General features: G+C 47.0%; 1 protein-coding gene across 1 annotated transcript; it reads right to left on the bottom strand.

Annotated features, from left to right (window-relative positions):
• Positions 1-9,660: 9,660 nt before the first annotated feature.
• Positions 9,661-11,119, bottom strand: ALDH1B1 (aldehyde dehydrogenase 1 family member B1). The gene is given in 6 exon segments (XM_052645195.1): positions 9,661-10,025; positions 10,028-10,573; positions 10,576-10,632; positions 10,635-10,988; positions 10,991-11,047; positions 11,050-11,119. Coding segments are annotated over 6 exon segments (1,449 nt in total).
• Positions 11,120-11,866: the final 747 nt, after the last annotated feature.

Raw genomic sequence — 11,866 nt, 5'->3', positions numbered from 1 at the left:
CACGTGTATATATATATATATGTTTCATATTTTAAATATATGTATAAGTATATAATTATGTTTTAAAAACAGAAATAATACCAGGCTATGAATATAGTCTATTATAGTTGAGTTTTCAAAAGAAGTCACAAAGAGTCATGGAATTTTAAGCCACTGCCACTGCCCAGCTCTTGAGTTTTCTCTGCAGCCTTCAGAATAGGCCGGCTCTTGCTTACATAACTCCGGGGACACAGAGCTCTGTACCACCAAAAAACCATCGGTGGATTTTTCCAGTAATTGAAAGTTCTTCCTCATATTACGCTGGAATCTGCCTCTCTGAAATGCCCACCCATAGGTCTTATATGTAATTCTGGTATCCCCATAGGCACCTCTGCTCCCACCAGCACCCCTTCTGGTTGGGGAGAGATTTAAAGTTAGGGTCATTATCCCCACCTTCTGTCTAACATGTAGTTGAGTATGACAGAGCAGGCTTCTTTTCTCTAATTTTTTTTTTTCCCTCTTTTCTTCTAGGGTCTTAGAAACTTGATCACAGGATGATGGAAAAGTCAAGTCATGGATCATTTCACTTTGTGAAGAATTAGAAAAACTGTGTTTGTAGATGACCCCTTTTGTATGTTTTTAAATATTAGATGCAAACTAGATTCGTATGCAGATGTAGTTTTTAGCAGGGCAAACAAACCTTGGGAAAACAGACTGCATGTAGCCTTTTTATACTTTTGAAATGAACAGCTCTGTGAGAATTCTTTTTTAGCTTCTCCCTCCGAGGGAAGGTCACATTTAAGTCCATGTAATTCTACAGGGCTGGACCGAAGTGTCTGTCCGCTGTGACTCTGCCTCATTTGTCTATGGTTGATTACTGGAGCTCTGTGATAGACAGTGTGTGTTTCAGGAGGAGGAGGAAGGTCTTGCTGTCCTCTGCCTGACCTCTGATTTGCTGTGTGATCTGGATAGTTCCCTCCCTCTCTGGGCCTTGATCTCTTCAGCTGTGAATGTGCTATTTAGACTGTATGTAACCTATGTCCTTTCAAACACTGCCATCCTGGAGTAAGATGGTCCTACAGAAAAAATATGAGAAGTGTAGTCTCAGCATTCTTTTAAAAATAATATTCCCTCAAAAACAAATGCATTGCTTCACATGAGGGTATGGAGAGCTGGCTATAGCTTATCTATTCCTGCTATTTTCCCATTTTAAAGAGATTTAGTCCTACATGGAACACTTAACCAGGTTCAGAGGCTGGGTATTTGGGGACTAAGATATCCACTTATTAACAAGCCCAGTATTCTCTAACCAAGCAGGCAGTGGAGACCTGGCTTTTGGACATCAGATTGTAAAAAAAAGGAGTCAACTGCTCTCTCTGAGCTGTAGATTAGAGTGTAGTAAAGTATATTTTACTTAGAGATGTTCTGAGTTCACCCAGAAACAAAACTTGCTTGTTTTTTTCTTAAGAAAGAAAGACGGAGAGTATTTAATATCTGGCTAAAGAAATAGATCCCCTGGGTGACGAGTAAAATTCTTTAAAATCAAAATTGGGATTTCACATGTGGATAGTTGTAAAATTTCACGAAACACTTCTCTGTCTGTGGTCACTTCCCATCTCTGGGATGGCAGGTGGGATGCGCATTAATGCCCCTCCCCCTTTACAGATGAAGAAACCAAGCTCTGAGAGCACAGTGCTTGCCTGAGGTCTGAAGCCTCTGAGGACTGGAGCTGGAGGGCGCCTGGTCCCCTGGCACCCTTTCCACTCCATGGTGCTACTTCTCAGAACAATTTGTATCCTTGGGAAGGAAGATGCTGCCAGTTCCATGGGTTTCAGGGATTCTCCTCAAGGTCTGTCTCAACTTTTAAACCAACACTCTCATGACGCTCACTTTGAGCATCGCATTTTAGAGTCTTTTTGGAATTGCATTTTCTTCCTTTAAGCCTGGCTATTCCACATCTGAAATGTTGGGGTGGCATCACCCTAATGAACACAGCAGGGGACTGTCCCAAGACTCGCGGAAACATGAGGTTCATTTGGGAATGCGTCCGTATCTTGCTGGGTGACCCTGAGCAAGTCCCCTTCACTTACTAAAGAAGGGAATGAAACTAGATCAGTGGCTTTCAAACTTTAAAACAGTGGAACCCCTTCTTTGAATAAAGTCAGAACTGAAACTGATCACAAATGGGAAGCTGTGCTTGTCTGTTGGAGGCTAGGCTTTCTAGGGGACCGGCTCACATCCCCTTCCTACACAGCACACCAGCCCACCCCCATGACAATGAGTTCTGTGTCCAAGTCTGTGGTTACTTCCTCTGTGATTTGAGTGATTGGGAGATGGCTTGGGAGGACACTTAGTGAAACTATGTCAGAGGAAAAGGGAACTGTGGCTGGGGAGAACAGCATCATGCATTTGCTGATAAGCGCATTCAGCAAAATCAGTTGAATCACCTCTAATTTGCCCGGTGAGAGCTGGATGTGGACCCAGAGAGCAGGATGGATGGAGCCTTTGGGTGACAGGGCCGAGCCTCAAGGCTGCAGGAGGCTGGGTTCAGCATTGTCATGATGTACAAAAGTAATCATGTTACACTGTGTGAAGTTTCCACCAAAACCAAAAACGTAGATTAATATGATTGTTCCACTATGAGAGGAGGAGGCTCTGAGGCTAAACAGATATGTGCTGTGAGTTACCATTCAGAAACAGGACTCCCTCAGAGCCTGAGTTTTCTACCCTATTTTGATACATGTGATGATGTCACATAACCCCTGCACTCCAAAAATAACTGTTTTTAGGGACAATCTTTGTGGTCTCTGTACTTGAAACTGCTGTAGGTGGGTCCAGGCCCCACTGATACTTCTCCATCATTCCTTATGTATCATGCCCTTTCTTTTTTTTTTCCTGCTTGCCCACATCAGCTGCTTTCATCAGAATCTTCCTTACCTCTCACATCTGGGCTGTGGTTACAGTCCTGCCTGGTCATCTTGCTTGCAATTCTTAGCAAGCCCTAACTAATCATCTACTGCCAGACCAAACTTTCTCACTGCCTCTGAACTGGTGTCTCCCACTGTATAAGGCTCAGATGGTAAAGAATCTGCCTGCAATGTGAGAGACCCAGGTTCAGTCCCTGGATTAGGAAGATCCCCTGGAGAAGGGAATGGCAACACACTCCACTATGGAGAATTCTGTGGACAGAAGAGCCTAGCGGGCTACAGTTCATGGGATTGCAAAGAGTCGGACACAGCTGAGCTACTAACACTTTCACTTTTCACTGTTTAACTCATTCACTTAGATTTGCCTTCTGTTACCTCCCACATGCACCCAGAATAGCATTCTCCAGAGAACAGGAGAGTGCAAACACTGGCAATATGAAGGTGTGTGCGACCTGGGCCTTGCATTCAGGTGAGACTGAAGTGGGGATGAGTGGGACAAGGTTGCCATCCTGCCACACAGCACAAGGTGTCTGCTTTGTGATCAAAGTAGGAGGAGATCAAGAACACTTCCTGGAAGAGGTGCCATCTGAGCGGGGGATGGAAGTGAGTGTGGGAGACTCCAGGCTAGGCAAGGAGCACACAAAAGGAAGAGGGCTGGGGAAGCGAATGTAGTTTGTGCATGGGGACCAGTGGCCGGTGGTGGAGCTCTAGAGGCAGGTGGATTTTGGGCCACACCCCTAAGTGTCATCAGAAGAGGTTGGAATTATACTATAAGAAGTGGGCCTGAGGAAGAAGTCAAAAAGCTAGTGTTCAATCCCAAAGGTATTCACTTTCCATCTTAAACAAAAAAGGGTGGTTTTCTAAGTCAAAATGATTTTTGTTCTTCAAGTTTTAGGGTGAAATGAATCCTGTCTGAAAAAAATTGCCTTCCCCTCTCCCCTAGAGAAGCATGATGCAAAAAAAATTAATAAGAGTGAGCAAATCAGTTGACAGTGAACAGTCTCCCTCTAATGAATTTCCTCATCCCCAGCCTTCACCAGAGCCTCTTGAACATTAAATCAGAGAATCATTATTATATGATATTTTAATTAATTAAGGGAAACGAAAGTGCCGTGGTGTCTGCAGCTGAATAATGAATTTAGAACTGAATACACTTGCCCACTCTCACCTCAAGTCAACACCTCTCTCCTGGGGCGTGAATGTTTCTACAGTCAGGGCTGCCTCTGAGTTCAGCCTTGACTGTGCCTGTGTCTCCTTTCATTGTGGCTGCTTCTTCCTTATCCTGATTTCCCCCATGATATTAGGGAATGGTTGGATGTCAGGGGAAAGGGTAAAAATCATTAGTATCAATACTAGAGAGTGGGGTGGGGGTGGGGAACAGAAGCCTCTCTCATCTCCATTGGTTAATCCACCCACCACACACATCTGCAGAGGACCAACTGGGACCCAGGCCCTGCTTGGTGGTGAGGGATCTACTGTTGCTCACACCCCCAGAGTCGCAGCTCTGGCTCAGAGAGCAGGACCTGTCTCTTGCTTCTGAAGGTGCCCCACTCATTCCTCAGGAAGAATGGGCATTAGCTTTGAAGCTGAAAGACCCAGAACCAAGGTCAAACCCTCCTGTGGTCTGTGGGTCTGGGGCACTTCCCTGTACTCTAGGAGCCTTCATCTCCTCATCAGTTCAGGGAGGTCAGCATCACTGCCCTGTGCTGCTGCCCTGAAAGTCCCAAGTGGGAACAGATGGGCACTGTCCACTCTTAGGGCTGTGTGCCTGGTGGTGAGGATGCAGGGAGAGAGGTCAGACATGCTGGAGGTCTATGGGAGACATAATGGGACAGAAAATCAAATCCATTTCATTATATACTCACTAACAAACAGCTACCACAAGGCAAGACTAAAAGTATGATGGTGCTATGAGTTCAAAGAGGCCAGAGATGGCTTGATTTAGATGGTCAGAGAAAGCATCCTGGAGGAGGAGGGTACCTCCAGAATGGTCCCCCGGCAGGTGGGTCCCCAGCAGGGCTCCGAGACAATGAGCTGACTTTGGGAGAGGGAGGAAGGAGAAATAGCATAAGCAAAGTTGGAAGGTAGGCGTGAACAGCCCCAAGGAGGATTAAACTCCGAAAGCATCTTTGTAAGAAACTCTCTAACCGCTGTGCACGCCTGCAAGGAGGTGCTGTGTGTGGTGTGCCAGAGTGAGCTGTCCTCTGTCTGAAACCTGAGGACATGAAGTGTTCCCATAATTAAGTAGCCTTCAAATTAATTAACAAAGTAGCCACCAGAGGTCAGTCTCACACCCATAATACAACCAACCCAAACAAGTTCGTAAATGGCCTGGAATATGGGTGATGGAGCGGCAGCCCCGATGGCTCCAGCAAAGAAGCTGGGTGTTTGGGATTGTTTGGCATGGCTGTGGGCGCTACAGACTTTGGCATTTCATGAGCTGTACTCTGTGTGTGACTCCCTCTCCTCTATCTCCTGGACCCAATGCTAACGTCTGTGTTACTCAGAAGGGGGGTTGCCCACACCAACAAGCAATTCTGACACCAGCAGGGAGTGGAATTCAACTCAGTTCTGACACTGTCTACCCAGAGATGGGGACAGGGCCACTGGATGTCTCCCCACCCTACACACCCCGAACTTCAGATGCCAGTCGCAAGTCCAGGTTGTCACCTGTACTTCTGACTGACAAGCTTGGATTGGAGATTCCCATGAACCCCTCTTTCCTTGGGTTCAGTTAATTTGCTAGAGCATGGACTTCAGGAATCATTTTACTTACTAGAGCTCTAGTTTATTCATAAGAGAATGTAACTCAGGAAGTCAGCCAGACAAGATGCACATGGACAAGGCATGGAGCTCCCACATCCTCTCCCAAGCTCCCCTCTCTCCCTGGAGTCTCCACATGTTCACCAAAACTTCCTGAAGCCAGTCCTTTGCGGTTTTATGGAGGCTTTGGGACAGACATAACTGATTAAATCATTGGCCATTGGCAATTGATTCAACCTCCAGCCCTTCTCCCCTCCTGAGAAGTCATAGGGGTGGGACTGAAAGCTCCAGACCTCTGATTCCAAGGTTGGTTCTCCTGGCAATTAGCCCTCATGCTTATGGCCCAAGAGACACTTCATTAACATAACAAAAGATGCCAGTAATCCCACTCCTGGGCACATACTCTGAAGTGAAGTGAAGTCACTCAGTCGTGTCCGACTCTTTGCGACCCCATGGACTGTAGCCTGCCAGGCTCCTCTGTCCATGGGATTTTCCAGGCAAGAATACTCTGCTGCTGCTGCTAAGTCGCTCAGTCATGTCCGACTCTGTGAGACCCCATAGACGGCAGCCCACCAGGCTCCCCCATCCCTGGGATTCTCCAGGCAAGAACATTGGAGTGGGTTGCCATTTCCTTCTCCAATGCATGAAAGTGAAAAGTGAAAGTGAAGTCACTCAGCTGTGTCTGACTCTTAGCGACCCCATGGTCTGCAGCTACCAGGCTCCTCCATCCATGGGATTTCCCAGGCAAGAGTACTGGAGTGAGGTGCCATTGCCTTCTCCAGAATACCCTGAGAAAACCATAATTCAAAAAGACACAAGCACCTCAAAGTTCATAGCAGCACTGTTTACAATAGCCAGCACATGGAAGCAACCTAAATGTCCATCGACAGATGAGTGGATCTTGATGTGGTGCACATATACAATGGAATATTATCCAATCATAAAAAGGTAAGAAACTGGGTCATTTGTAGAGATATGGGTGGACCTAGAGTCTGTCATACAGAGTGAAATAAGTTAGAAAGAATAAAACAAATATTGTATATTAACACATATATGTGGAATCTAGAAAAACGGTACAGATGAACCTATTTGCAGGGCAGGAATAGAGATGCAGTCATAGAGAATGAACCCGTGGACACGGGTGGAAGAAGGTGGGATGAACTGGGAAATGGGAATTGACGTACGTGCACTGCCAGTTGTAAAACAGAGAGCTGGGGGAATCTGCTGTATAGTGTAGGAAGCTCAGTGAGGGGAAGATGGCGGGTGGGGGGGTCCAAGAGGAAGGGGCATGCGTGTATACATACAGCTGATGCACTTCGTTGTACAGCAGAAACTAACCCAACACTGTAAAGCAACTATACCCCAATAAATTTTTTGTTTTTTAATTACGAAGTAAAGGCAACTTTATCACTCTGGTCACATAGGTAAATTCCAAAGGTTTTAGGAGTTGTGCCAGAAATGGATGAAGACTGAATACATACTTATAATTGATAGTATCACAACTCCCTTCTGGCTCATAGCATAGGCACGTGGGAAAATGATTCCAAATGAGTTGTATACAAAATTTCTCAGCTTCCTTTTCCTTATCTGATAAAAGGGATAACCCTACTGCCTACTTGATAGGATTATTGGAAGACTTCAAAAGCACCATAAGGCATAGTGATTGACAAGGCACTTGTTTTACGTTTTTTGAGTTGGTGGAGGTCCTGGAACTGCAGTGTTTATGACCAAGTGAAGTCATGCAGGCAGTGTCTACATTTGGCATTGATGCCTGATTCAACCTCCCTGCTCACACCTGTCTGCATTCAGAGCAATGGTGATGAGTGCTGAGAGTCTGCAGAGGCTGCGCTGATTGGGAATCTGACCTATGTGACTCCTCACTCTCAGAATTTCAGGGTGAAGTGAGGGGCTACAGTCCATAGGGTAGCAAAGAGTCAGACACGACTGAAGTGACTTAGCACACACACACGAGGGACCTAGAAGATTATCCTTTCCCAGTCCCACTCTGCACTGGGATGCCTTCTATCAAACTCTTCTTTGGTTTAGAAGTATTGAGAAGCAAGTGAGGGATGGATCTTTTAACCTATTGAGATGTTGCACATTAGTGATTAGAGGCCCCACCAACCCAGCCACCCAAGCACTCGTTTCCCTACTTCACAAGAAACTTTCGCTATTGTGCAAAGTGTCAACAGCCTCCAAGAGAAATAGGTAAAAGGTGCACTTCAGGGGGCAGTAAGAGTCACTCCAGCCTTAGTCAAATGGAAAAAGGGGACCCTAGGAAGCAGAGATGAAGGGGCAAATCAGACACTGAATCCATAGGAAGCAATTTCAGGCCAACTCCAAGGTAAGACACTGAACAAAATCACCTTGATGCCTAGGTGAGACATGGGGTATTAAAGAGATGATGAGGGTGCGTTCACAAGGCTGAGTGGACCTAAAAGTATGGTGAGCCATGGGCAGCAAGGTCTAGAAAGATGGAAGACAAGGAGAGGGGGATCGGCATTGTTTGTGTATCATGCTGTAGCTGACTTTGGCTCACTCCCATCAGTTGGGGAATGGAGTTGTGAGACTAACAACAACAAACATACTGAACTCTCAGGTCTGAAATTCCTCAAACCCCAGCGTGTCAGGATGGCCTTGATGTTGAGTTTGGCTTGAGGGCTTGTATGTTTGGGTGAGAGCTGGAGGGACAATGCCAGTGGAAGCTTTAAAATGAGACCTCGAATAGATTTGCTCTAGGCAGAAGCCACCACTTTTATCTCAAGGTCTTAAAGTTGCACTTTGTCACCCAGGTGAGAAAAAACAAAATCAAAACTAGAAATATTATGCAGGGGATTATTGACTATTGGGGTCCCTTCCATCCCTAAGACTCTGTAAAATGTTCATCAGCAAGAGACTATTGATACAAAATTGATTTGCAAGCAGAATGTGTGAGCTTGTTTTAATTTTTAACTAATGAATTCACTCTTTTAAAGTATATAATTCAGTGCATTTTAGTATATTCACAAAGTTGTACAACCATCATCACTAATTCCAGAAATTTCAAACTTCCCCAAAAGAAATCCTATACCCATTAACAGTTATCTCCATTCCCTCCCCACCCCGACTCCTGCCCCCTGGCAACCACTAATATACTTTCTGTCTTATGGACTTGCTTATTCTGGATATTTCCTATAAATGGAATCATACAACACGTGGTCTTATACGTCTGATTTCTTTCACTTAGAATAATAGTTTCAAGGTTCATCGATATTGTAGCATGTGTCAGTACTTCCTTCCTTTTTAAGGCTGAACAGTTTAAGAGACATTCCATGGAAACATTTAGTTTATCAACTCATTAGTTGATTGACATTAGGGCTGTCTGAGATTATTTTAAAGGAATGGTTATATATGCATTTTCTGTCCACCCTCTTTCAAATTAAGGAAAATCAGTAGCAAAATGAAGTAATGCAAGCAAGTAAACCAGCCAGCAACTGGTACTTAGAAGAACGGCTTCCTTGATTTTTAGGGTATGTCACTGGAGAATGGGACCAAGATTATGGGGTTGAGTTTAAAACTCCTGATGACTTCCAATCCCCTGGAAGAGTCTACCCACTAAGACATCAGTTAATTCACTGGGAAGTCCTTGGACCAGCAGGAAGAACTAAGAGCCATGGTCTGGATCAGGGATTTTTTTATCTGTCTTTCAAAGACTCCTAAGGTTTCGTAGAAGTAACACAGGCCCACCAAGGGCGCTGGGGTACAGGTGGATAGGACTTGGAGTCCAGCCCCCATCCCAGCTTTAACTACAGCAGCTTTCATTTTAATTGCTTTCTTTGTTGTGGTTGCCCCTAAGAGTTCATCTGGCACAAATAAAGGGAAATGGCTAAATAAATGTTTGGCAACCACAGGTAGGCGACTGTGGTGGCATCCTTGGCCTAGAGCTGGGTCTCCCTGGTAGCTGTTCTTCTGAGTTCTTCTGCAGAACCTTCACGCTGGGGTTTGAGGAATTTCAGACCTCTGTGTAGGCCTTAAGCCCATCTTCCCCCAGCTCCCTCCCATTGCCAGATTCCTTAAACCCTCCGAATGGCGTGTGGCAGGTGACAATGTTTACCCACACTGTTCCAGTTTGGAGTGCCTGCGTGAAATACATGGCTTTGTCCAGATCCTGGGTGAACACAGCAGCAGCCAAGCCATACCTGGTGTTGCTGGCCCTCTCAATCACCGCCTCGATCTTCTTGAACTTAAACAGTGGCTGCATGGGCCCAAAGATCTTCTTCCTAGCGATCCTCATGTCATCTTGCACACCACCAAAGACGGTGGGCTTGATGAAGAAACCTTGTTCTCCAAAACGCTCCCCACCACAGAGAAGTTTTGCCCCTCCTTCTGGCCAAGATAGATATAGCCCAGGATTCATTCAAACTGTTCCCTGCCCACCTGGGTGTCCAGCTCAAATGGGTTTCCGACTCTCCTCTGCCTAGCTTTCTCCATGGTTCTCTCCAGAAACTCATCATAGATGGATTCTTCAATGAAGGTCTGGGAACCCGCACAGCAGCGCTGGCCCATGTTGAAGAATAGGGCCTCGTGGCACTGCTCCACGGCATGGTCCATGTCGGCATCAACCAAAACGATGCTCGGGCTCTTCCTGCCCAGCTCCAGTGTTACTCTCTTGAGGCTGAAATTGCCGGCCACCTTCTGGATCAGGTGGCCCATCTCGGTGGAGCCGGTGAAGGCAAGTTTGATGATAGCCTTGTGATGGGCAATGGCTGCTCCTGCTGTTGGGCCATAGCCTGTGATGATGTTCACCACCCCGGGGGTAAAGCCCGCCTCCTTGCTGAGGGAGGCCAAGTACAGGGCAGAAAGGGGTGTCTGCTCTGCCACCTTCATGACCACAGCGTTGCCCGTGGCAAGTGCCGGGGTGAGCTCCAGGTCTGCATGACCAAGGGGAAGTTCCATGGGATTATCTGGCCACACACTCCAACAGCTCGTGCCGGGTGAAGCAGAAATGCTCACCATCCATGGGGACGGTCTTGCTGTGCCACTTGTCCGCCCAGCCAGCAACATACCGGTACCCCTTGATGACCGCACCCAGCTCCAAGACATGAGACTCTTGGAAAGGCTTCCCATTGTCCAGCGTCTCCAGTGAGGCTAAGTAGACGCAATCCCTTTCCACTAGGTCAGCCAGGTGGTTCAGCAGCTGGCCTCGCTCTGAGGCATCCATCTGGCGCCATGGAGACCCCAGTTAGAAGGCTGCACGGGCTGCCTTCACTGCCAGATCCACGTCAGCCCAGTCCCCTTCAGCCACGTGGCCGATGACCTCTCCCGTGGCAGGATTGACTGCTCATTGCTGATGAGCAGCTGGTTGTAGTGGATGTCTGGGTTTGGGATGGGGCTGGGAGGGCTGCTGCTGAGAAGTACCAGGTGGCAGAGTGGTGCAGGGCAAACAGCCAGGGCACCAGGAAGCGCAGCATGCTGAGTACTCTATAGAGGGACAGAAGCCAGGGTGAACAGGCAGAATGAAGCAGGGGCCCCCAAAGGCCCACCAGCTAAGATGTTCCAAGAATCTGGAGTAACAGGGTGCCCCTCCTAAAACATGGATCCAAAGGGCTACAAAAGCCCTGAAGAACACTTTGGTCCAAGTCTGCTGTGTCCCATCTAGCCTCTGGCTCACTCCTTCACCTCTTCTGGGTCTCGGCTCAAATGTTACCCTCTCAATAAGGCCTTCCCTGTGCTCTGCTGTGCTTAGTCACTCAGCTGTGTCTGACTTCTTGGGACCCATGGACTGTAGTCTGCCAGGATCCTCTGTCCATGGGATTCTCCAGGCAAGAATACTAGAGTGTGTTGCCATGCCCTCCTCCAGGGGATCTTCCCAACCCAGGAATCGAACCTAGGTCTCCCCCATTGCAGGCAGATTCTTTACCATTTGCGCCAGTAGGGAAGCCCAAGAATACTAGAGTGGTAGCCTATCCCTTCTCCAGGGGATCTTCCTGGCCCAGGAATTGAACCAGGATCTCTTGCATTGCAGGCAGATTCTTTACCAGCTGAGCTATATAGGGAAGCCCGAGGCCTTCCCTAACCGCCCTTTACAAAATTGCCACTTTCTTCAGCCCCAGGACGGTCTCTCCCCCATGTTGTGCTCTATTTCCCCCCATCTAACATACCAAATAGTATATGTATATGCTTACATGTTTATTGCCTGCCTCTCCCCAATAAAATGT

This window comes from Budorcas taxicolor, chromosome 8, assembly GCF_023091745.1.
Source record: "Budorcas taxicolor isolate Tak-1 chromosome 8, Takin1.1, whole genome shotgun sequence".
NCBI classification, from domain to species: Eukaryota; Metazoa; Chordata; class Mammalia; order Artiodactyla; family Bovidae; genus Budorcas; species Budorcas taxicolor.
The sequence above is the reverse complement of the archived record's forward strand: the minus strand, read 5'-3'. Positions and strand labels throughout refer to the sequence as shown.